The sequence below is a fragment of the Silurus meridionalis genome, chromosome 24 (genome assembly GCF_014805685.1).
Source record: "Silurus meridionalis isolate SWU-2019-XX chromosome 24, ASM1480568v1, whole genome shotgun sequence".
In the NCBI taxonomy this organism is placed as follows: domain Eukaryota; kingdom Metazoa; phylum Chordata; class Actinopteri; order Siluriformes; family Siluridae; genus Silurus; species Silurus meridionalis.
This window is the reverse complement of record NC_060907.1, coordinates 16,422,719-16,449,616: the sequence shown is the minus strand read 5'-3', so window position 1 is coordinate 16,449,616 and position 26,898 is coordinate 16,422,719. Positions and strand designations below refer to the sequence as shown.

At 38.2% G+C, this 26,898-nt stretch overlaps 1 protein-coding gene across 11 annotated transcripts in view; it reads left to right on the top strand.

Annotated features, from left to right (window-relative positions):
- Positions 1-26,898, top strand: part of dmd (dystrophin) — a 199,083-nt gene that overhangs the window by 125,293 nt on the left and 46,892 nt on the right. For 9 of the 11 annotated variants that reach the window (XR_006924152.1, XR_006924151.1, XM_046837542.1 and 6 more), the window contains 10 exons: positions 10,300-10,361; positions 12,905-12,979; positions 13,120-13,321; positions 17,510-17,595; positions 17,872-18,029; positions 18,511-18,677; positions 19,049-19,160; positions 22,271-22,407; positions 23,756-23,794; positions 25,270-25,335. Coding sequence is in view for 9 of the 11 variants with exons in the window: in XM_046837542.1 (XP_046693498.1) it covers positions 10,300-10,361; positions 12,905-12,979; positions 13,120-13,321; positions 17,510-17,595; positions 17,872-18,029; positions 18,511-18,677; positions 19,049-19,160; positions 22,271-22,407; positions 23,756-23,794; positions 25,270-25,335 (1,104 nt within the window). In the remaining 2 variants the exon portion in view is untranslated. Of the gene's footprint in view, positions 1-867; positions 1,217-10,299; positions 10,362-12,904; positions 12,980-13,119; positions 13,322-17,509; positions 17,596-17,871; positions 18,030-18,510; positions 18,678-19,048; positions 19,161-22,270; positions 22,408-23,755; positions 23,795-25,269; positions 25,336-26,898 lie in introns of those variants that run through there. The other 2 variants (XM_046837549.1, XM_046837546.1) reach the window with 2 other exon arrangements.

Below are 26,898 nucleotides of genomic sequence, written 5' to 3'. Positions count from 1 at the left end.
GACTGGCTGACCGTAACAGACAGGTCATACTGTCAAGAGTAAAGTGTTATACAAATTTGGTTAGTTTTAGTGCTTTTGGTTTATACTATCCCTTTGTTTTTTGAGTTAATTTTTATTAGATAATAACATTTATTATATAATCTTTATTATCTAACTAAAAAAAACAGAGGAATAGATAGGTAACGGCTGATATTAGAAGCTAGAATGAAAATCACAGAGAACAGTGATTATTTTACTTCAAACAATGGATTGTGTTCAGTGTAAATGTTCATTGCAGTTTATCAGTGAATGGTGCTGCACATTCCTCTGCTTGAATAACATCTGGTATACACACCCAGAAGTATACACACCCAAACCGGACTCATTTTATTTATTATACTTCCTACTACACTGTTTAGTGATTTCACCTTCAAAGCACAGAATTCAGTGAGCAAATCAGTCCTGCTTGTGGCCCAGAAGTTTGTTAGAACTGCTACTCTTACTAACTAAAAATGGCACATAGGCAAAAGCGAGTACGCAATGAAAGAATTCCAAAATCTCCTTATGATGACATTTCCATCAGCTGTTTTGGAATGTAAATTAGATGATAAAGTTATGGCTTGAGGGTGGATGGATGTTTTTGTAAGCAATCAGATGTATTTCTTAATTTTATAGAGTGCACAGTTTATAGTCTTTGCACAGATATTTTTGCATTATACTATTGCATAAAAATATGACCATAGCATTCGTTTTAATTTTACATTTTTTCATTTGAAGTATCTTGTGCATGAGACTGATTTCACATTGCACAAGGTGAATTATTTGTGAAGGTGTTTTCAGTGTGGTGAAGTGACGGATTTGATCCACACCTTCATGCTTCCAGTGTAATAATGTTGAGCTCCTGGTGGTCGTGTTGTCGGTGGACTCTGGACTGTTTGCCACTTGAACCTGCGGTCTGAAGGCCCCTCACCGGCTAAAGCAGTGAAATAATGTTCGTGTTCTTAGCGAGGTTTTTTCGCACTATTCCTCAGTGAAGGTTTGGGGGAAGGGAGTGAATGGAGCTCCGCCTTGTCTGAGCAGCGGAACCGCGTGAACAGATTGCAGGAAAATCGAACGCGTTTTCCTCCACGGAGAGGAACATCGAGGCGGCCGCTCGGAGGAACATCGCGTTCTCACATTCAAGACATCGCTGAGATAAACTACAGCGTGAAAAAAGGATGAGGGAACAGTTGAGGAAGTAAGTGTGCGATCTTTCAGTGAAATGTGGATGAATCTCCTGCGGGGGAAAAGGACACTGCAGGAGCACTGGTTAGCCACGCTAGCGGTTCCACCGTCCATGTTTACAGTCCAGCAGGTGATCGCTTTGACGCTACATTTGCACCCACATCTTCATGGCTTCGGTTCTTTCGTGGGTGTTTTTGGTCTTCGCTGTTCGCGTTCTCTCAGTCGGGCTTCCTGCGGCCATCATCCTTCATCACACTGACGCATTGACTCGGGCAGATTTCACATCATTTCCCCACTGAAATCTTTCAGCTCGTTTTATAGTCACCCGTGTTACATTGTGTTACATTGTGTTTTTGTGTTACATTGTGTTTTTGTGGACTAAGGCCCTGGTTATGCTCTGTTTTTACAATCACAGCTCTGTATATCGGCATTCACTGTGGGAGGCACTTTACAAAGTTCACCAATAATCATGTCGCTTTGTGTGTGTGTGTGTGTGTGTGTGTGTGTGTGTGTGTGTGTTCAACCACAACCTCGTACACCATCGACCTATGTGTTTTTCATGATTGCCATCGGTGAGATGTAAAGTGAGATGTAGATGATGTGAGACGAAGAGCGAGACGAAGAGCGAGATATAGATGATATGAGATGAAGACTGAGATGATGTGAGACGTAGAGTGAGACATAGAGTGAGAGATGAAAAGCGATTCGTAGAGCGAGATGTAGATGATGTGAGATGAAGACTGAGATGATGTGAGACGTAGAGTGAGACGTAGAGTGAGACGAAGAGCGAGATGTAGAGTGACAGTAGTCTTTGGTTGCAATCCCATGACTGCACCTTGCTCCTGCAGGAGGCTGGAGAATTGAAGGGCCGCACGCTGGAGCTCTCTGTGATCCAGGGCCATATTTACAAACCCCGGGCATCTTCCACACTGCCGGAGAGCACCGGCATTTCCTCTCATCACACACCGGATATTAATGGAAAAGAGCGGTTCTGGAGATCATTAAATATATTTATATTGAAATATTAATGACCTGCTTTTGTGATTGTTGTACACAGTGTTTAATTGCTGTATTCAGTTGTGTTGATCTGCTGCACTGACGTCACACGTGGGGGCTTTAATCCTGTAGTTACACGTGTTTAATAGCAGGAAAAGAAACAGTTTTCATAATGAATGGATCTTGATCAAGTTTTAGTGTTTTGGTCCTGAAAACAGAAGATCATCAACATCTTTTCTTCTTCATTCATCATTTTTCCTAAAATATCAGAGCCTGTGTGTGTTATTCAGAGCTGTTATTAAACACGTGGACAAAAAGAAGTTAAATATGTGCTCAGTTTGTGCCAGGGTGAACAAAACTCCATGTTTTCTGCAGGTTTGGGTGAAATGTGAAGAAATAGAAAAGCGAAAGTTCGAGTTCACACTGCGCAATAACAGTAAAGTGCAGTCGGAAAGGATCATCTGTGTGTCCAAGAACTGGTGTTTGGGATCTGGTTTCTAAATAGGTTTTAAAAAAAAACTCCTTCTCCACAAATCCAACAAAAGGCTTTCAAAAGAAGGCCACCTTTTAGTGTGCACACTTACCAGATCTGAAGCTCAAGTGGTTTAATGTACAATTAAAAAAGATTATTTGGGAAAAAAGCCTAATTATTATTATTTAAAAATAAAGATTTGCATTAGGAGAATCAGTCCGGGGGGCGATCAGTGATAATCCACCTGTAGATTTTTTATTTTTATTTTCTTTGATAAAATAAGTGATAATCGATAATTGTTTGATAAAAATAAGACAAATTTTCATAAAAGGATAACAGATATTTTAAAAACATGAATTTTGATATTTAGAAGCATAATTTAATAGAAAAGTAATAAATATTGCAATAAGAAAGAAAATTATTTTTGCACATATATATTTGTTTTCATTATTTTTTTAATTTTTTATTTAATTTTTCGTATAAGTGATCAGTGATAATCCACCTGTAGATACAACTGGGAAATTGTCTTTTCTTCCTAAACGTAAAGATCTTGTCTCCAGACGATAACCATGCTACATATACATAATTGTAATGGCGTTTTATTTTTGAAGGTCTTTTTATGACTGTTCTGTGAACCCCTTGTGTTCAGTGGAACAAATAATGGGGTAATCCCCTGTCCTCTTTCAGGGAACTCTCAAATTTCAGATGCTGATAAGCCAAAAAAGGAGTGTGAGAGCCGTTTCTGCAACTCTGGCAACTTCTCAGCCCAGCTAGAAGAACGTTATGTTCAGTGGTGTCAAAAGCTAAATTAAAGCCGTGCAGCAAAGCAGGGAAACGCAACTCTGTTTGGAGGTTAATAGTAGAACATGTAAACTTTGCCCAGCCCTGTTTCAGTACACTGATGATGCCTAAATCCTGAAGAGTTCAGGAATGGCTGTCCCTTGCAACTGCTGAGCAACACAATTATGCCAGAGATCTTATATGTAAACAGTTTTCAGGAATAAAGTTTGTTTTTTTAATTAGAGGTTTGATACCTGCTGCTTTTAACGATTTACATATACAGTGCTAAAGGGGTAATTGTTTGTTTTGAATAGAGATCATTCGATTATGTAGTTTCTGTTTGAGGAAATATATATGAAAGTGATCGAGTGCGTACCGTATTTTCCGGACTATAAGCCTCTACTTTTTTCCATGCGTGTGTATGTAGTCCTACTGGTTAAGTTCCAGTAGTATTTATGATTCTTAGCTGGTTTTATGCCGATACCAAATCAGCCAATCATGTGGCAGCAGCAGAGTGACTAAATGTCCTGTAGATACAGGTCTGTTAATGTTCACATTAAACATCTGAATGGTGGGGAACGGGATTTCTCTGTAACTAACTCTAGGATGGATGCTGTGGCCAGAAAGGTTGGTTTAAGTATTTCAGATACTTTTCACACACAGCAGTCTCTTGAGTTTACACAGAATTCTGAACATTGGCTGATCAACAGTTTTATGGGTGGGAATGCCAGGAACATTGGTTGAAGTTGTCAGGAAGGGCTTGCCTTCAATTTCCACATGCTTCAGTGAGCTTTTAGTACCCATGACTGTTGCTGGTTCACCAGTCGTCCTTCCTTTAAGCATTTTAGGTAGTAATTAACCACTGTGAAAGCAGGAACCATTTTGGAGATCCCCTGAGCCAGTTGTCTAGCCGTCCCAATTCGGCCCTTGTCAAGTTGCTCAGTTTTTTCCTCCATCAAATTTAAGAACTTACTGTTCAGTTGCTATCTGACATGTCGCTGTATCAGTTTCACCTCCATTCTACATCACCTGCCACTGGTGTCTATTTATTTTGGCCCCAAACCTGCAGATTTTTATTAGAGAGCTGAAGATGACGAACACTGTCACCTTCCAGCTTGGAAGAGGTCACCAGTCGACTCAATATTACTGTAATTCCAATCATTTGAGTAATATCATTGATAAGTCCTATTGAAATCTATGATTTTGCATGTACTGTAATTTCCGGACTATTAAGCGCACCCAAATATACAAAAACACACTGAATTTGACAAAGATTTTTATTTTGAACATAAATAAGTCTACACTGAAACTAATGAACTTTACACAGGCTTTAATGAAAGACAGTGTCTGTTACACGGCTTGTATCTAAACAGTAGCCTACCAAGAAAGTCACTGTTCACTGTCTTCCTCCTTCCTTTCACAACTATTTCTCTCTCGTTTATCTTTTGGCATCGTCGTGTGTTTAAAAATCACCATCGGTGAAGCTTTTCTCCCGATGCCGTGCAGCTCAGAACACAGGTGAAGTGTGTTTTTCATGCCTGGTTGTTTTCAGCGTGACGAATGAATCGCATTTCCTGTAGACAGTCCGAGTGAGCGGCAGGTCAAACGTCAGAGGAACATCATCCATATTTATGATGTGGTGCGGCCCGATTCAGTGGGAGCGCATCTGATTTAATATAAAGAGTTTCATTGGTTTACCTGAACCCGTTCCGCAATTTCATTGGTTTAATGTTATGGAGCTCAGTTTTTTGGCTCGTTGTTTAAGCCACAGGGTTCAAATCGTGGGAAAAAAGTAGCGGCTTATAGTCCGGAAAATACGGTAGTCAGATTAGCTTTTAATAAGATTTAGAAACATGTTGGCAGTAGGCAGGAATTATTGAGTGAATGCTGCACAGCAGTAGAAGTGATGATTTCACACATTTCTTTTAATCATTCAGTGCATAATTTATTGTCTTAGTTTATTAATAGTGCAAAATATCTGACAATACTATAGAATACAAACACAATGATATTTGACAGTAATAGGAGGACATATTTTTATTTTGATGATTGGAAAGTTATTTGATTGTGTACTTATTACTTTATTGCAGTGGATTAAACATTATTACACTGTAATTTTAGATATTAGTTTATTGGTGTTCATTGGTAAATTAGATGAATGTATGTTAATAGGTTTCAAACAAATGGCATTAGTTTATGGCTGTTTTAAGGGTTTATGCAAACACGTGTAGCCTTCTCACACTGAGCAGGCCACTGGTTTTAACCCTGTGCATAACCTATTGACAGATTAAACATCTGTTATCCAAACACAGAAAGAGCCAGCTGTGAAATTCTCCTTCTTCGTGCACCAACTGTACAGATGTTCCTCCTTTTGGTAAATGATTAGATGTATAGCTTTTTGTCAGACACACACACACACACATACACACACACACACACACACACACACACACACACACACACACACACACTCTGCTGTTTTTTTTCTGCTCGTTTTCCACTTCACAGGAAGTGTGTGCATATGTTCTGTAGTCTATACGTTCTGTAGTCTGTATGTTTAGATGTTACCTGTGAATGTCTGCTTTAACAACTACTACCCATAAGTTTACTGTAAAAACAAGGTTTTCCTGGTCGGTCCTTTATGTCAAGCAGATAAACACATCTGATGTGAAAGGAAATCTGTGCTGCTTTTATTTTTTCCAGAGCAGTGGTTGAATGCTGAGCTTTTCCTTTCCTTCTTGCTTGTGCATTAATACAATAGCATATGAGATTGAAAAGGTTGTGCAACACCTCTATAGACCAGCAAAACTGAAAGAGTTGCAACATTTTAGAGATAATCTTGTTATATTTCTCATGATCTCTCACCCAGCGCACAGAGTTTAATGCGCCTCATCAGGAATATTACAACACATGCAGAAAATCTTTATTCATTGATTTTTAGTAGATTTCATTTTTTTTTCTTTTTTCCTGCTTGCAATATTTTATGTTGAATTTTCCTGAAAAACAATGGAATCAAGTCATACAACCTAAAAACATATCTCCAGGTTTCATGTATGGGATGTCAGTAGCAGTGTTGGGCAGTAACGCGTTACTTTTAAATAAAGTAACTCCGTTAGCATATGGTGCGTTACCCGTTTTATAAATGAATGAATTTGGGCTGAAGTGTAGACTACAGTCTGACCTGTTTACAGCAGAGACGCATTGTAGGATTGGTGGATGAACCACTGTAAACATGAAGAAGACGCACTGTGGGCATGTCTCCGTTTATTCAGGTCTGTGCGGCAGTAATGGCGAGTCGAGGCGAAAGCAAGACGAGTTTCTCAAAGTGGAAATATGCTCATTATTTCACTTTAGTTGAGCATAAAGACAAAAAGCTTTTAGTCAAATGTAAGCTGTGTCTTTCTGGTTTGAAGCTCATATCTACTGGGATAAACAGTAACTCCAATCTGTTGAAGCTCCTCCAGGAACTCCATGCCTCGACGAAGCTAGAAGCTAGAAGCTAACCCGGTGTTCTACGTTGTTGATTAGTTTTCATACTTAAGCTGTGAAAAAAAACATTTTTAAGAGCTCAACACAACAGCTTTTATGATGCAGAAGCCACTTTAGTTTTTGATTGTGAATATATTATTCAGCTTGTTTTGTTATTTATTTTAGAAATGCTTGTGATATATTCAGTTTGTGCTGCTCTGACTTAAATAAAATAGTGTTTACTTTGTGTTTAAGTCAGTTTTGTGTTTGTGTAGATCATAACGCATCAAAGGGCATTAATGGGAACATTAAAGAACGTTGTTTAAAAAAGTTACTAAAAAGTTACTGGTCATTAGTGTAAGCTGTACAGTTGGAATCTGCAGCAGTCACAAACACTCAGCTGGATGGTGGATTTCTAGGTGATTTAATGTGTAGTAAACAGTAAAAACAGCAATATAGCCAGTATTGATATCCATCTGTGGCCATTACTCATCAATATGCAGAAACAGTGAAGAGATCACACATGAACAAGTGTTTAAGGTTTTTAATGATAGTTTAGTGTGTTTGCTGACAGCAGGCTAGTTGGAGACGAACATGTGTCCAATTCAGTGATTAATAATTATGAGTAGCAGATCGATACAGCACAGGAAACGTCAGTTTCATTGGACTTTTAAAGCAGCTATTTGAACCGAAGTCCACCTCCTATTTAACATGTATTTCTAGGTTAGTTTAAACCCTTCAGAGCAATTATTAATTACAGCCGAATCACTCAAAAGGGAATTCAGACTCTTCTAGGGTGAGACCAAATGTCCATTTGTTGTTGAGATTATCAGCTGTTCACTGATAGAGACTTGAATGTAAAACTGTTCTTGGTCGTCCTACACCATTGTAGCAGTCCTTTTATATGATAACATAAAATGTAGAGATGCATCAAACATTTACTGAATAATAAACCTTAAGAAATTCGTTTAAAAAGAAGTTTTTGTGTAAAAGATAAGTGGCTTTTGAAGGAGCTACTGGTGGTTAAAGAAACCTTCCCGATTTGACTATCTGAAGATGTTTTTGTTTGTTTGTGTGTTTTAATGGTTGTAGAGGAAAAATCACAAGTTGCAACTTCACCTTATAGATAGCAATAGATCCAGTGTATAAAAGTGTATTTTGTTGTATTGCTTGTTGAAGAGAAGTGCAGCGTCAGACAGCTAGAGTCTAGATAAGCACAAAGAATCCGCTTCATATTGCACATACAAGTAGTACCGTATTTTCCGGACTATAAGTCGCTACTTTTTCCCCACGCTTTGAACTCCGCGGCTTAAACAACGAAGCGGCTAATTTATGAATTTTTCCTGGGTTTTTCCTGGTTTCACAAACTTCAAGCCAAAAAACTGAACCCCATAACATTAGACTAATGAAATTGCGGAACAGGTTCAGGTGAACCAATAAAACTCTTTATATTAAATCAGATGCGCTCCCACTGAATCGGGCCGCATCACATCATAAATATGGATGCGGTTCCTCTGACTTTTGACCTGCCGCTCACTCGGACTGTCTACAGGAAATGCGAATCATTCGTCACGCTGAAAACAACCGGGCATGAAAAACACACTTCACCTGTGTTCTGAGCTGCACGGCATCGGAGAAAAGCTTCACCGATGGTGATTTTTAAACGCACGACGATGCCAAAAGATAAACTCTCGAGAGAAATAGTTGTGAAAGGAAGGAGGAAGACAGTGAACAATGACTTTCTTGGTAGGCTACTGTTTAGATACAAGCCGTTGTAGTGTGTTGAGTCAGGGTGAAGGGAGAGCTCACTAACTCCAGTTACAACAGAAATCATATAAGCACAGACAGGTTTCCAAAACTCATGCTTTTTAATTTTTTTTTGGCAACAGCGTAACTGGTTATTTGGCTTATTCATGTTCAAAATAAAAATCTTTGTAAAATTCAGTGGGTGCGGCTTATATATGTGTGCGCTTTATAGTCCGTAAATTACGGTAAATATTAACCACGCATACTACCAATGCTAGTTATACACAGCGGAACCCGGTTATGTCGATGTCCTAGGGGGTCGCCAAAAAGCATCGAGGTAACCGTTGATCGAGATAAACGAAAATCTAAATGGCGGCAATATATTAACGTGCTTGAAATTTCTTTATGTACATGATGTGCGTTAATAAATGAGAATGTGCATGCACGTGTTTTTGGAGGTTTTTTTTTTTTTAACACAACAGCGTTGCCACGATTTGTTTGATGAAGGCATGCTATAAAAATACATACAGTACATGTTTATCTGTCAGGAATCCACCTGCCACGCCCCCTTCAGCCCCCTTCAGCGTGTCAGGTGCTTTATCGGCCGCTTTCTCTAGAGCTCGGCTTCAATCGCGCACATATGGTGCTCGTTTATCATCATCACCAGCTCCTATTTAAACTTCCACACTCTCACTCTCCGTTATTGTTGGTATATGTTGGTTCACGGCGGTCGTTGTTATCGCTCATGTGTATCCCGGTACGTGCCTTCCCACCGGCACTCTCTCAACGGCTGCTCTTTTCTTCCCAAAGTGCATCGAGAATTTGGCGGTTCCACTTCAAAAACGTCGACTTAATAGGGTTGTCGAGATAACTGAGGTCGAGATAAGCGGGTTCCACTGTATTCGTTACATGGGAATTTACAAGAGGTTACTTTTGTCATTTCTGTACCACCTCGTGCTTACGAAGCTCACATGAAGCTCACATTCTCACACTTGCTATCATACAGCAGTCAGACTGTTATCTCTTGAGTTTCTCCTCCCTCATCCCAACATGCCTTAACTGCACATTGCTTTGACCTGTTGCATCTTGCCTCAGACCCACACTGTTGCAGAAAGCACAACACACACACACACACACACACACACTGAAAATTACCAGTGCAGCACTTAAACATAGGTAAGCCTTGTTTGGAGGCTAATAAAAAAAAAACTTTGTAATTAATGATGTAATTTGCATGTGTCTGGAACTGCTTTTCTTGTTACTACCTGGTGCAGAAGAAGCAGCTTTTTGCATTGAGAATAGTTTTGTTAGCAAATATTGTAGGGATCTTGTGAATCCATTCATACCAACCAAGAGACTAGCAAAAATTCTACTGGATTATTTAGGATGCTTTATACTTAGGAGCATTTGTTTTCAAATGCTTTCAATTTCTGATATGTTTCAATAATTGAGCCTGATTTTACATATGCTGTACAAAGTACAACCTTGACCTCTCTGGCAGATCATTTAAAATCATTTTACAAATAATGTTTTCTTTTGAAAAAACGACGAGTGTTCACTTCTACTGATGTGTATGCTGAGAGTCTGTCACCCTGTTTCCCTAACCATTGCTCTTATTTGCATTTTTCCTGCAGCCACCAGACACAAACAACGTGTTGGGACCATCCAAAAATGGCAGAGTTGTACCAGTCTTTAGGTGAGCAGCTATTTAATTGCATATATTCAAATAGTAAATTGTTGCAAAAATAACAAACAGTTTGTTGCATCAGCATTTTGATCTGATATAGAGTTCAAACATAATATATGAGGATTTGTTCTGCTTTGAGCATAGAAAATAATTTAATTGTAGAGAAACAAACCTGGATCAGATTCCAGTGTGATGTAAATGTGCAAATTGCTGAGGTCAAATGAGACAGGTATGCACATCAGTTATGTACATCTGGTATGCAGGTATGCACATCTGGTACGCAGGTATGCACATCAGTTATGTACATTAGTTCTGCAGGTATGCACATCTGGTACGCAGGTATGCACATCAGTTATGCACATCTGGTATGCGGGTATGCACATCAGTTATGTACATCAGGTTGCAGGTATGCACATCTGGTACGCAGGTATGCACATCTGGTACGTGGGTATGCACATCAGTTATGTACATCAGGTCTGCAGGTATGCACATCTGGTACGCAGGTATGCACATCTGGTACGTGGGTATGCACATCAGTTATGTACATCAGGTCTGCAGGTTTGCACATCTGCTACGCAGGTATGCACGTCTGGTACACGGGTATGCACATCTGGTATGCAGACCAATTTTCCACAAAGTTCTTTCAGTAATAAATTATGTTATATTTATATGTATGTATAGAAAAATGCCTTATATAAATATTGTCCATTACTGAAATGCATGTAATCAAAACTCATTTCTGTAAAACGAGTGAAAGATATTTGAGATTACAGTCATGTCAGTACAGAGTAAAAAAGTGAGCATGTGTGTGGAATGGATTTTGATTGTGCAGATTTTTCTCCGTGTGCCAGATCTTATATTGTACACAGAGCAGATACAGACATGGAAAAAAGAAGAACCCCAAATTTTCTCTGAAATAACTCTCAATCTAAAAATGTAATTAGTATCCTTTAGGACTTTAACTAACCATTATTTTAATAATCGATTAATCTGATGATTATTATTTTTCTTTGATCAATCGGTTAATCAGATAAAAATGTTACTGTATGTCCAGCTTTTTATAGCTATATAAAACCTAAATTCAGGGGATCGATCTGTCTGTCTGTCTGTCTGTCTGTCTGTCTGTCTGTCTGTCTATCTATCTATCTGTCTGTCTGTCTGTCTGTCTGTCTGTCTATCTATCTATCTATCTATCTATCTATCTATCTATCTATCTATCTATCTATCTATCTATCTATCTCTTTTTGAACAACAGTAAACTTGATGGAGGACACAGGAGGACTCATAAAACACATACTGTAAAGTTCTAAAATGCATGTTGACAAGCCACAGTGCTTCTGAAAGAATGTCCTTTGGACAGATGAGGCAAAACTGGAGCTTTTTGTCAAGGCACGTCAGCTGTTTGTTCTCCGATGCAAAAAATGAAGCTTTCAAAGTAAAGAGCACGATATCCACCGAGAAACATGGACAGTCGATTATGTTTTGATTATGGGCTGCTTTGCTGCTTCAGGCACTTGGAGGCCTTGAATCTGTGCAGGGCACAATGAAATCTCAAGGCTGTCAAGCCATTGTGGTGTGAAATGTCATGCCCATATCTGAGAAATCTGCCTAAGCCGCAGCTCATGGGTCATTCAACAGCACAATGATCCGAAACATACAGTACAGCTAAAAGCACCCACAAATGGCTAAGAGCAAAACATGGGACTACGAGCACTGATCTGAATCCTGTGGAACGTCTATGAGAAGAGTTGACACACGCAGTCTGGAGAAGACCCTTCAAACCTGAGAGAGCTGGAGCAGTTTGCTGAGGAACAGTGAGCTAAAATATTTGCTAACAGGTGGAGAAGTCTCATGGAGAGCTACAGATTTTGCTTGTTTGCAGTGATTGCCGATAAATTGCCTATAAAGGTTGTGCAACAAAATATTTGGTGATGTGGACTGCTATTTAAAAATTTCAGCCCACATGCCTCACATAACCAACATGGAGCAACACAACAACCTGAAGCAAATCGAAAGAATTGGTTAAAATCACTCCATTGTGTTTAAATTTAGTATAAACATGTTTCCCAAAAATATTGATTATTGCAGCAAAAATATGTCTCTACTAAAAATGTATGTTTGGGGGTTGAATATTTTTTTTTTTTCATAGAATATTGCTGAAATGAGTTTGTCAGGCATCTGAACATGCAGTCCTTTAGTTTGCTGTTTCTATTAATCAGGACTTATATACCAACTGTGTGGTTCTTACAGCAACAACAAAAAAATTATTGCCAAGAACAACAAACAAAAACAGATTTTAATATGTATTATTGTTTTGTTTGTTTAAATAAGAAAAAAAAAGAAAGAAAAGGCATTCCAGTTGTCTAATTTACTGGGGTTGAGCTCAGGATTCTCTTCCATTCCAACATTCCTCATTCCTTTAATGAGCGCTTGCTTTGTTGCTATGTGCATTGTCATAGGGGAACAGGTTTTTGCTGGACCTTTTATTTACTTTGATGTAAGTTGTTATTATTAATAATAATATAATAATAATAAAAATGTCTACTTTACAGCGGATCTCAACAATGTAAGATTTTCTGCATACAGAACAGCAATGAAGTTACGGAGGCTGCAGAAGGCCCTGTGCCGTGAGTCCATTTCATATGTAATGCTAAGTTTAGTGGAAAATATGGTAGTGGAAGTGATCAAATATGGAGCAGACTGTAGGATGCATATTGTTCTTACTGTTGTGCTTATTCTTTGTTTTTTTTTCTTCCTTATTTTGCAGTGGATCTACTGGGGATGTCAGCAGCATGTGAAGCCTTTGAACAGCACAACCTGAAACAGAACGAGCAGTTCATAGACATCATGCAGGTTATCAGCTGTCTCACAAGTATCTACGACCGTTTGGAGCAGCAACATAGCAACCTTGTGAACGTTCCTCTGTGTGTGGACATGTGTCTAAACTGGTTGCTTAATGTTTATGACACGTATGTACCATTTTATTATTATTGTTTCTTTTAGATGTTATTGGTATCTGTTTTTGTAATATGTTTTGACATGTCTAAATAGGTGCTAACCTAAATCTTAGTGTAAAACTGAAAGTACACCCTCTTTGAATTCTATGGTTTTACACACAAACATAATAAAATCATCTGGTCCTGTTAGAACTGAACAAATACGGCCTCAGATGAACAACACATGACATATTGAACTGTGTTGTTTGGAAGGGTTGCCATAAGAAAACCTCTTCTCTCTAAAAAAAAACAGCATGGCAGCACAGCCAGAGTAGTGTGCAAACTAGCACATGAACAAATTAGAGATGTTTAGCCATAATGCACAGCACCATGTTTGAAGAAAATCAAACCCATCATATCCCAACACAAAAACTTTCAACCAACTGTTAAACTCGCTGGTGGAGAGGTGATGATTTGGATTTGTTTTGCATACCACAAGACCTGCGCATTTTGCAGTCATTGAGTTGGCCATGAACTCTTCTGAACGCCGAAGTATTCTAGAGACAAATGTGAACCCATCTGTCCTACAGCTAAAGCTTGCCTAAAAATTAAATTACAATACTACAGTACAGTGATCCCAAACACACCAGCAAATCTTCAACAGAATAGCTGAAAAAGAAAAGAATCATGTTTTTGCAATGGCCCAGTCAAAGTCCAGACCCTAACCTGACTGAAATCCTGTCGCAAGGACCCTAAGAGAGCTGTGCATAAACAAAATTGTAGAGAATAATGGGTCAAAATTCAGTATGTCTATTTACACTTTCTATAAATTTCAAGGCCGATAGAGTTTATATGTGGCCTGCAACACAATGCTTTTGCTTTTCATATCAGAGTTCAAATGAAAGTTGTCATCAAATAAGTCTTTCTTCCACGGCTGTCAAACCAAATGACATGCACAGCACTTTCTTTTCATAATTTCACTGTACATTACACCAGAGGCGGGAAGTAATAAAGTACAAATACTTTGTTACTGTACCTAAGTAGATTTCACTACTATCAGTACTTCACAATTTTTTTTCTTTTACTTTCCCTTATTACATTTCTTTACAAAAATATCTGTACTTACTACTTTGTACATTTTCATAACAGGCTCGATACTTTAGTTTCAATCTATTTGGTGACATGATCAATATTTTTTCTTCTCACTGCGTCAATTTCAGCACATCGACCTGTTTCTTGTCATTGTGCGGGTTTTTCAATCTACCGCTGGTGTATCGTTTCCTGGCTCTCACACACAACAGGTAGACTAGTTTACAAAACTCACAATGAGCAGACAGAAGACAACATGAAGTCTGGGGTTAACGTGGATGAGGCAGAGGGAGTCAGTGATGTAAACATGACTGAGAACTGAGACATTCCTGATCATCATCATCTTTTCTCTGCTTGTGTTCTATATGGTGGATGTTCAGTCTGGATACATTCATTAGGTAACAACATTTGAAATTCTTTTGTATTAATATATTAATATGATGTGAGGTTCAGTTACCAGCGTGAAACTAAAACAGGTAGTAATAAAGACTACTTTTTACTGAAGTACATGTCAGAGCCCAAACTTCTTTACTTTAACTTGAGTGAAAAAGTGCAGTCAGTAATTCAACTTTTACCAGAGTCTTTTAAAACATGAGTTTCAGTACTTCTACTGGAGTGAAGGATGTGTGTACTTTTGAAATCACTGCATTACACTTATCTTAACATTAAAACCACCTGTAGGTCCACCATATGCCACCAAAACAGCTGTGACTTGTTGAGTCATGGGCTCCTCAAGCCCTCTAAAGGTGTGTTGTTCTATCTGACACCAAGACGGCCAAAACAGCAGACACATTAAGTCCTTTAAGTTGTAAGGTAACGCCTCTGTGAATCTGACTTTTTTTTGTCCATTACACACTACAGCTGCTGGATCGAGTCAAGAGCTCAGGAATTTGGAGGGCAAGTCACACCCTTGAACTCTTTCTTATTTTCTTATAACTTAACCTAAACTTAGGTCTCTGCTGGTTTGTTCTTTATAAAGTACCTGGTGCTTTTTCTTCCCCAGTTAGCTGATTGGTCGTCCACATGATGAAAAATAAAATTTGATTCATCAGACCAGGACTCCATTGTTCCATAGTTCCAGCATTTAGCTTTTTAGCAATTTTTTGGTACAGTGAAACCCCGTTGTACGAGCAACCTATAGTACGAGCAAACGGAGATACGAGCAAACTCGCTTGCAAAATTTTACCGTTTCACAAGCAAATTTCGAAGGCACGAGCAAACCCACACTGCCGGTTCGCCGTTTTTGGCGGAGGATCGCATCAGTCGCTTAGTTGATGACGTATCACTCAGTCGCTCTCATTGTTCAGTGCAGCAAAAACATAACTGTGGCAGTGTGTGTGTGTGTGTGTGTGTGTGTGTGTGTGTGTGTGTGTGTGTGCGAGCAACCTATAGTACGAGCAAACGGAGATACGAGCAAACTCGCTTGCAAAATTTTACCAAATAAAAAAACAAATAAAAGTGGCTCCCGTATTCATACGCTCTCCCACAGTAACTTTTTTTAGTTTTATATTTTTATTTCACTAGAAATCTTGAAAAATGTCTCTCAAGTAAATCAGTGACGGTGCTGTGTAAACGAAAGTAAATAGAATTACCATGGAAACCGAGGAGGTTATGAGCGTGTCTTACACTCGCAATCTTACACTCGCAATCAACCACTATCACATGAGTAAGTGTTAAATTATGTTTATATTACGGTCATTTGCTGTGTATTTGTTTTTAAAAATAGGCTACAATTACTTTTGAAGTGCAGAAATAAGCGATCGGATGAGATCTCAGAACGGATTAAATCACTTTTACATTCATTCTTATGGGGAAAATCAGTTCAAACATACGAGCAAATGGACACACAAGCAATTTTCAAGAACGAATTATTCGTCCTCTGCAAATGATCCAAATGAACTGCAAATTAACTCTGTTGCATGACTGTTTTCAACCTGCCTAAGTTCTTTCACACCACCCTACTGCTGCGTTCCCTCTACTGGCTTCAGGCAGCTGCATGCATCAGATTCAAAACACTGATGCTTGCCTACAAAAGTCAAAAATGGACCAGCACCTCTTACCTTAAAGCTCTTATTACTCTACGCATTGCACCACGCTACCTCAGATCTATTAGCACTGCCTGACTGGTCCCACTTTCTCTCGAAGTAAGACGTAGGTATACATCTAGACTCTTTTCTATTCTGACACTGGGATGGTGAAATCAACTTCCGCTAGATCTCTGAACAGCTGAGTTTGTCTATGGGTGAAGACATACCTCTTACTGAAACAATTGAACTAGCACTTATTTTCCCTTTTTATGTGTTTAAGTTCAAATAAGTGTGCTATAATTCCTCTTAACAGAGTTTAGGCTGATGATATCCTAAGTTTGCAACGCAGTGAACCAGAGTTGATTTATTCATTGATAGAGATTTCGAAGCAATTTTGTATTTTGCGTTGGATACAAGCGTCTGCTGAATGAAATAAATGCTTTCAACACACCGGACTTACTTGTTGCCTAATAAATCTTACCCATTGACAGGTGTCACAGTAACCAGATAATCAATTGTTATTTACTTCACCCATCAGTGATTTTAATGTTATGGTTAGAAAGTAGTAAAAAATGAAAGAAGTCTATTGGCATTTTTCTGTTACCTTTTCTGTTTTGCAAAATTGATGTTTTGGAGACTGAGTGTCATTTTGCATTTGAGGAAATTGTTCTACCTGGTGGTCTAGTGGTTAGGATGCGGCGCTCTCACCGCTGCGGCCTGGGTTCGATCCCTGACCGGGCCCTGACCCCAGCCATTAGGGTTGTACAAGCCTTAGTGCCGGTCCCAAGCCCCGATAAATGGGGAGGGTTGCATTAGGAAGGGCATCCAGCGTAAAAACGTGCCAAATCGAACATTCGGATGGTCCACTGTGGCGCCCCCTAATGGGAGAAGCCGATAGAAAGTTTTTTGTTCTAACTCAAAATCCGTAAAACTATCCAGAAAACTAGTCCACCGGATTGCCATTGCTTTCCTTCCCACTGTTTTGTTTCACACAGGAGCCCTGATTTACAGCCTGGATTAGCCAAAGCATCAATCTAACTCTTGCTATAGCTGTGCATTGGGTAGTATTTAGGTATAAACATTTGATCATCTCTTTCTTTCACAGAGGTAGAACTGGGAGGATTCGAACCCTGTCTTTAAAAACAGGAATAATCTCACTCTGCAAAGCTCACCTTGAAGACAAATACAGATGTAAGTTATTTTATGTTGATTAGCATTTTTTTAATAATCTATGATTTAAAAAAATAAGAGTGATATTTACACCTGCTGTTTAGTTACGCAAATTAGATGTGTTTTCCCCTTATAGTTATATATGGTTATTATTTTTAGGTTGCTTTGTAATAGAGGTTATGCCAATAAAAAAAATGACTTGACAATGATTTCCAGTGAAAATGCACCTTTTCGCAGTGTATAATTTCCTTGTACTCATCTTGGACGGCAGTTCTCACAAGTTTTTGTTTTCACTAGTTCTGTTTAGACAGGTGGCTAGTGCCACAGGTTTCTGTGATCAGCGACGCCTTGGCCTTCTGCTACATGACTCAATCCAAATCCCCAGGCAGCTGGGTGAGGTGGCATCATTTGGAGGAAGCAACATTGAACCTAGTGTGCGCAGCTGTTTTCAGTTTGTAAGTCGGTTGTTATATTTTAATTTGTGAATCTACATAGGAAATTGCAGACACATCATTGTGTTGTATATTGTACAATATAGTGTGTGTGTGTGTGTGTGTGTGTGTGTGTGTGTGTGTGTGTGTATGTATGTATGTATATATATATATATATATATATATATATATATATATATATATATATATATATATATATATATGTGTACAAAGAATTTGGTATATGATTGCTCAAAAGTTGGTAATAGTTATGTAAACAATTGTAATTATTTTTAAAAACATTATATTCACTTATATTGAAAAATAAGGGTGTTAAGGTAATTTTTCCATAACTGTTTGTTTGAGTACTTCTTTTAAACACAAGACATCATGCATCATACATATCTTTAATTACCATGCTGAGGATAGCAAGCAAAAATCATCTCAGGTAGCATAAAAACCCCTTGTGCTGCCTGTCTTTATGTTTGCATTTCCTTTTCTAAAGGCAAATAACAAGCCAGAGCTAGAAGCTTCAGTCTTCTTAGATTGGATGCGTTTGGAGCCACAGTCAATGGTCTGGCTCCCTGTACTTCACCGCGTTTCAGCAGCAGAGACGGCCAAGCACCAGGCCAAATGCAACATTTGCAAGGAATGTCCTATTATAGGCTTCAGGTAATTTTTTTTTTTTTTTTTTTTAAATGTATACCTGCTGCTTGATGCTAGGTTTTTCAGTAGCATGTGAAATTACCGTTCATATATAATCCATACAGTTCAAATATCATACATATCCCACCCAAAACTATGATTTCCTAAAAAATAAAAAATAAACTGTTCTTGGTCTAATGACTACTTTTAACACACTACACTCGTGTGGCAAATTTGCAGTGATAAAAGTATTGTTTATTTAATTTATTTAATGTTATTTTTCTATTAACATTATTATGTTATCTAGTGATAGATAAACCTGTTAGGTGCTTCTGCAGCCTTTTTTTAAATTTCATTTAGTGTATGTTACCGTTCTGCTTTACCTCGCCTTTCTGCAGGTATAGAAGCTTAAAGCACTTTAACTACGACATCTGCCAAAGCTGCTTCTTTTCAGGCAGAGTGGCCAAGGGTCATAAAATGCAATACCCCATGGTTGAATATTGCACTCCGGTATGTTTGGCCATGCTCCTTTTAGTTATTGTGTGTGTGTGTGTGTGTGTGTGTGTGTGTGTGTGTGTGTGTGTGTGTGTGTGTGTGTAAAATCTTTTTGGACATATGTCATATAACAATGGTCTGTCTGTAGTTAACATATGCCAAAACAGTAGAAACTCTAGAAATCTTTGATGTTTTTTGAGAGACACATGAATGTTCCTCTTGTTTATATGCAACAAACTCTGTAATGCACCAGTTTGAAGGTTTACTTCCAAACATATATAAATGTACAGATGTTCAACTTTATTTTCATTGAGAAATCTTCCCTTAGCATTAATAACAGCTTTGAACACTCTGCATTCAGACAGTTTATTTCTCCAAACATTCAACACTTTGCCCTGTAAAACATGCCAAAGGTGTTCTTCTCTAGTTTCACAAGATTTCTTTCTGACCTTGTGATCCAGTTCATCTTAGTGCAGTTCAGTAGAATTTAGGTGACTGGCAGGCCATTCCATGATAGATGTAGTCCGTATTTTCCGGACTATAAGCCGCTACATTTTCCCCACGCTTTAAACCCCGCCGCTTAAACAACGAAGCGGCTAATTTATGGATTTTTTCTGGGTTTTTCCCGGTTTCACAAACTTCAAGCCAAAAAACTGAGCCCCATAACATTAGACCAATGAAATTGCCGAACGGGTTCAGGTGAACCAATGAAACTCAGCCATAAATCAGATGCGCTCCCACTGAATCGGGCCGCACCACATCATAAATATGGATGCGGTTCCTCTGATGTTTGACCTGCCGCTCACTCGGACTGTCTACAGGAAATGCGAATCATTCGTCACGCTGAAAACATCCGGGCATGAAAACGCACTTCACCTGTGTTCTGAGCTGCACGGCATCAGGAGAAAAACTTCACCGATGGTGATTTTTAAACGCACGACGATGCCAAAAGATAAACTCCCGAGAGAAATAGTTGTAAAAGGAAGGAGGAAGACAGTGAACAATGACTTTCTTGGTAGGCTACTGTTTAGATACAAGCCGTTGTAGTGTGTTGAGTCTGGGTGAAGGGAGAGCTCGCTAACTCCAGTTACAACAGAAATCATATAAGCACAGACAGGTTTCCAAAACTCGTGCTATTCCCAAAATGCCGCTCTGCTCTTAAAAGAGCCACAATACATTTCTCCGGTTACACCGTGTAACAGACACTGTCTTTCATTAAAGCCTGTGTAAAGTTCATTAGTTTCAGATTGCGGCTTATTGACAGGTGAGGCTTATTTATGTTCAAAATAAAAATCTTTGTAAAATTCAGTGGGTGCGGCATATATTTGGGTGCGCTTAATAGTCCGGAAATTACGGTAATATAATAATATAAGTCGGATCTGATTAGCCGCATTCCAGATGGAATTGCATGGTGCTGGAGTTTAGAATAGTAGCCATGTCGGATTAGTGTAAGTGTCCAACCTTTCCTGCTCCAAAACCATCCCAAACCACTAACTTCCACCTTAATGTTTGACTGTAGATATCTGGTAACTGTTATTCGTCTGTTTTGTCTATTTTGCTTTCAACCTAGTTTGTTGCCTGTAAACAAAATATGTTCATACATGTGTTTCGAAAAAGACCAAGTGTTTCCAAACGTTTTACAGGTAGTGTACATTTGTACATTAATTCAATTCTAAAGGTGTTTTATTAGACTGAGATATGACTGAACCTAAAAAAAGGTTTCACCTACAGAACTGCTGCTTTTGTTTGCAGTTTTTTTTAACTATAAAGATTTTTGGAAGATTTAAGTAGATCAGCAGTTTTTAAAATAGTCACACCAGTTTGTCTGGCAATATCAACCATGCTACTGCCAAAGCCACTCAGGACAAATTCTTCCTCATTCTGATGTTGGATTTCAATATTGGCTGCTGCTTTAAACTCCTGCATTTCTATGATCTTTTTCAGTGGGCTATTGCCAATTAATTGATAGATTTTATAATTGCATGCATGAGCGAGCTTAGAGATGTTCCTAATTAAGTGGGCTGGCGAGTGTACAATAGATATCACATGTTTCTGATTAATAATACAGAATTACACCGTGTACACTATTGGGATGGTTGATAAATAGGAGCAAAGAAGGCTATGAAAAATTATTTTAAAATACTCTTCTCTTAAAATACAGTTAAATCTAAAAAAAAACATCTTTGTTATATCCTAATATATGTGTGGCACAATTAGTGGCACTCTTTTAGTTAATACTTAGTGCTACCTCCTTTTGTCGGGACTGGAAATCCCGTGAAATGGGCTTGGTTTTCTGGTCAGTAAAGCATGCTGTGGTTGATTTTAATGTACCGTACTTTCCGGACTATAAGTCGCTACTTTTTTCCCACGCTTTGAACTCTGCGGCTTAAACAATGAAGCGGCTAATATATGGATTTTTCCTGGGTTTTTCCCGGTTTCACAAGCGTCAAGCCAAAAAAATGAGCCCCATAACATTAGACCAATGAAATGCAGCTTATTTATGTTTAAAATAAAAATCTTTGTCAAATTCAGTGGGTGCAGCTTATATTTGGGTGCGCTTAATAGTCCGGAAATTACGGTATGTTTGAGCCATTGTTTTGATGAAAGATCCAACTGTGCCCCATTTTAAGCTTCCCAGCAACGGCAGATGTTTATTTGATATCTGTTGATATACAATAGAGATCATGATGATATGTATACCACCAGCCACATAAAAGCAGCAATCATATTTAACAGTAGGCATGGGTTACTTTTACATATGACTATGACCTTCGGTGTCTATTGAAAGAAATATATTTGGTTTTATCTGAGCATAGGCCCTGTTTCTATTTAAGGTGTCTGGCAAGCTAAAGATGCTTGTCAGACCAACAATTTTTCACAACTGTCTTTGCTCATATTTATCAAGGGTGCCAAAATCATTGGAGGTCACGCTGAATCACGAAATTGTGCTAAAGAAAATGAATATGAATATATGAATGAATGAAAATGCTGAAATAATTACTAAATTAATATAATATTCACTCTTTATGCAGCCAGGTATATTGTATGGTAGGTGCATGTCCAGTTTTACCTTCTTGCAGTCAGTTTTAATTATATATATTTGTTTGTGTGTGTGCATGTCATAGACAACCTCTGGTGAAGATGTAAGGGATTTTGCCAAGGTGCTAAAGAACAAGTTCAGGACAAAACGTTATTTTGCCAAACACCCCCGTATGGGCTACCTTCCTGTGCAGACCATTCTGGAGGGCGATAACATGGAGACGTGAGAGATTTTCAATTAACTTTTATTGTGCCTAATGAAAGTTTGCTTTACTTGAGTACAACCTGTTATAAATCTGCATTGCTTTTTTCAATTCATATTTTTTAAGCGTTGTTTCTTATTTGTCTAAAGTGGAAAGTGGAGGGAGCAGAGGGAATATCTCATGAATTCTCTGCTGATATGACTGGAAAAGAATTAAGAATTGTGCACTTGTGTTATTGTATATAGTTTTAGTGTTGTCAGGAACATCTGCAATAACAAGGATGCTGTAGATAAGTACTACTAGTAGTTATTTCAAATGTTTGTGTCTTTTATTCTTTTAATCTATTCACTTTAATAGAAATAGGACACTTTCACAAAAGACTACCACTCATTACTATCCTTGGGATGATTTTTTTTTGTGTTTTTATTATAAAATGCCACCTCCCAAAAGTAACACCTTTACTGGTCAATGCCATTTGATCTTCAAGCAAAACACCCCCAAGCACCCACCCAACAACCCAAATTTAAAGATGTCATCTGTTAACATCTTCACTGTTAAGCTCTGACCAAAAGAGAAATAAACGCTTGTAATGAGAAATTCAAGTAGGTTCCCCGGTGGTCTAGTGGTTAGGATGCGGCGCTCTCACCGCCACGGCCCGGGTTCGATTCCTGGGCAGGGAACCAACCGCAGCCATTAGCTTGCACAAGCCAGTGCAAAATAAAAACTGGGCCCCCGTTAAAATTAGATGAAAAAGGTCATAAATGCCACCCGAAACCAAATGTCAAAGATCTACAGGTGGTGTTTAAGAAGTGAAAGTGCCAGATCATTATGCTGATTGCTCTACTGTTGTTTTGTCTTTGTCATCCACGCTTTTAGTTTTGGCAATGGCCTGTGTGCTTGATTCTCGGCTTCCTAGTGTTTGGGGTGGCTGGTGTTTTCACTAACAGTGGGAAGCATTGTTGCCTCACAGTTTATAGATACCTGATTTGTCCTGAGCTCAAGTTACTGTAATGTTAGAGTTTTACATATTCCCTATGCATGGATTTTACTCCAGGTTTTCCACAAGTTGCAAAATAGCACTGGGATTAGAAACTAGACGTAAGTAGTGGTGCATGAAAAGCATCACTATTACAGTTGCTCATATCACTAGTTATTATAATCTGCATTGTTACATTTGTGTGCAATATTCTGCCATTTGTGAAGTAAAGCAATTGCTAAAAAAAACCCCCAAAAAAACATGTAATAATTTGTGTGTGTGTGTGTGTGTGTGTGTGTGTGTGTGTGTGTGTGTGTGTGTGTGTGTGTGTGTGTGTGTGTGTGTGTGTGTGTGTGTGTGTGTGTGTGTGTGTTTGTGTGTGTTATTTGCAGCCCTGTTACTCTGATAAATTTCTGGCCTGTTGACCACCCGTGAGTATTCAAATTACTTATTCACATTACAACTATTCACACGACTCATAAAAATAATTATTTCACTGATAAAATAAATAATATATCCAAATGAACATGACTGAGGCATATACAGACTCCTCCAAAAGTACTGGAGCGGCACAATCAATTCATTTGTTTAATTTATTCACTTTGTGACAGGGTTTGTGATCAAAAGATAAAGGCAATAGATCTGAATTTTAGCTTTCATTAGCACATGGTACCTTTAGTGGCAGACATTTTTTTTTAGGTGAGCAAAAAATATTGGAAACATTTAATCAGCAGCAAACTTTTGTATTCTTTTTGATGCTTATTTTTGACGCTTTCCCAGGCATTGTCTTGGGGAGGTTATTATAATAGGTGTCTGAATGCTGTTTTGGGTTTTTCTTTTAAAACTCTCACAATATTTCTATCATCATCTGCTATTGTGTTTTCTTGGCCAAACCGTTTGTAAACCAGAGTTTCTTTTATCTTTCCAAATTGGCCAAACAGTGAATCTATTAAAGGCATTTTCAGACAGTTAGAAACTGATTTTCAGTCAGTTACTTGTTTTATTAATTTGACCACTTGAAAACTAGCTGAATTTGACCAAAAGGTGCCATGTTGCAAGTTGTTTGACATCCAAAAGCAAATACCTGATAATGAAAGCTGAAATTCCTATCTGTTGTCTAATAATCTTTTGCTATGAAACGCAAATATATGCGTAAAGGACCTTAAAACCGTTAAGTTTTAAAACCGCCCGTGATAAAGGAAAGGACGCCACCCCAAAAATGCTTTTATTTTTATTGTTTCAATTATATTCGGTAAATTTACATTTTTAGTGAGTACATGCACTGTACAGTATACAGTTCTGTTGTAGCGTAGCCTATGCGTAGTTTCTCTGCTTGTTTATTGGTTGAAATGTCCAATGACGTAAAAAAAGAGGCTGAGACAAATTGTTTATGTGGCAAATGCAATTCCGCAATTAACCAGGGGCACGGGATTCTAACTGCGGTAAAGCAGGGGATTACTGTATCTATTGTACAACACAAATTCCAAAAACTTGGGAAAATGTCAATTAATAGCAGAATGCAATGATTTGCCCATCTCACAAACCCAGATTTTATTCACAATATAACAGAAATGATATTAAATGTTAAAACTGGGGACTGAGATGTTGTTTACACAAACATTCCTGGCACATACTGGGCAAAGACTTGCTCACACCTCGGCTACTGAGACCACATCTTTGTTATGCTAATTCCAGCATACAGACTGCTAGTCACACATTCTAATCTGGTTCTGAAGCAGCCTACATTACATTTTCCCCAACTGGGAATTTGGGGAATTAGGATTGTAGGTCAAGTATAGAAATATTTTCTCGACTACAATAAACTAAAATAAAAACAACATCAAGAAATGTAAATGTAAGAAATAATTTTTGATAATTTGCATCCTTATTTTTTTGTCAATTATAGACCAGCATCTTCTCCACAGCTGTCCCATGATGACACTCACTCACGCATTGAACATTACGCTAGCAGGTGAGAGCAGTCTTAGAAATTAGTTAAAAATCTACAATGATTGCTGCATTGCAAATCCATTTTAGTGCTATATACAAAAAGAAATATGAAAACTCTGTTGCTGTTCATATGGACAATGTAAGTTATTAATATTAGTGTATTAGCAGTATTACAGATATTAGCAATATTAGAATGTTAGTGTTATCACACTATTCTCTGTTTTATCACCTAAGATAAATATCGGTACGATTCAATCTTATAGCAATGGACTCTTAACAATGGACATTTTCCCAAAGCAGCTTAATAGAAGTAAATTAAATATGAATATAACTTTTACATTTATAACTCCCTATATTATAGTCCTGTAACGTAACATATCCCTAACGAGCAAGCCAGTGGTGACAGAGGCCAGAAAACACAAACTGAGATGGTATGAAGAAGAAGCCTTGAGAGGAACCAGACTCTAATGGGAACCTGTCCTGATCTTGGTGAAATATTGGCATTTAAGCACAACCCTCATTACTTTTTCATTCAACTACTAACTGCTCACACATATAATAGCTGAATAATTCATTAAATTCTGGTCTGTTGACTATGGCTGGTATAAAGAGTGGGCAAATTAATATTGGTGACTTATTCCAACATTTACAAGAACAGAATTATTCATTTAGAGATGGTTAATGCAGTCAATATTCTTGGACCATGAGTCAAAGGTCATCATGCAAGTTAGCATTGTTTTTAACATGCAATTGCTTTTAAGCCTCTTAATATATCAGGGATAGAAAAAAGCAGACTTAAAAAGAAATTGTGTTTTTTCTTTGCTGTCAAATGTAACAAAAGACAATTTAAAAATATGAGAAAAATATTAATACAATGGACAGCATGTGGAGCAGATTTATTTGGATTTAACTGACTCTGGTGGGCCTTATTTACCGTATTTTCCAGACTATATGCCGCCACTTTTTTCCCACACTTTGAACCCTGCGGCTTAAACAACGAAGCTGCTAATTAATGGATTTTTCCAGTTTTTTTCCTGGTTTCACAAACTTCAAGCCAAAAAACTGAGCCCCATAACATTAGACCAATGAAATTGCGGAACAGGTTCAGGTAAACCAATGAAACTCTTTATATTAAATCAGATGCGCTCCCACTGAATCGGGCCGCACCACATCATAAATATGGATGAGGTTCCTCTGACGTTTGACCTGCCGCTCACTCGGACTGTCTACAGGAAATGCGAATCATTCGTCACGCTGAAAACAACCGGGCATGAAAACACACTTCATCTGTGTTCTGAGCTGCACGGCATCGGGAGAAAAGATTCACCGATGGTGATTTTTAAACGCACGACGATGCCAAAAGATAAACTCTTGAGAGAAATAGTTGTGAAAGGAAGGAGGAAGACAGTGAACAGTGACTTTCTTGGTCGGCTCCTGTTTAGATACAAGCCGTGTAACAGACACTGTCTTTCGTTAAAGCCTGTGTAAAGTTCATTAGTTTCAGTGTAGACAGGCTTATAGACAGGTGCGGATTATTTATGTTTAAAATAAAAATCTTTGTCAAATTCAGGCTTATATATGGGTG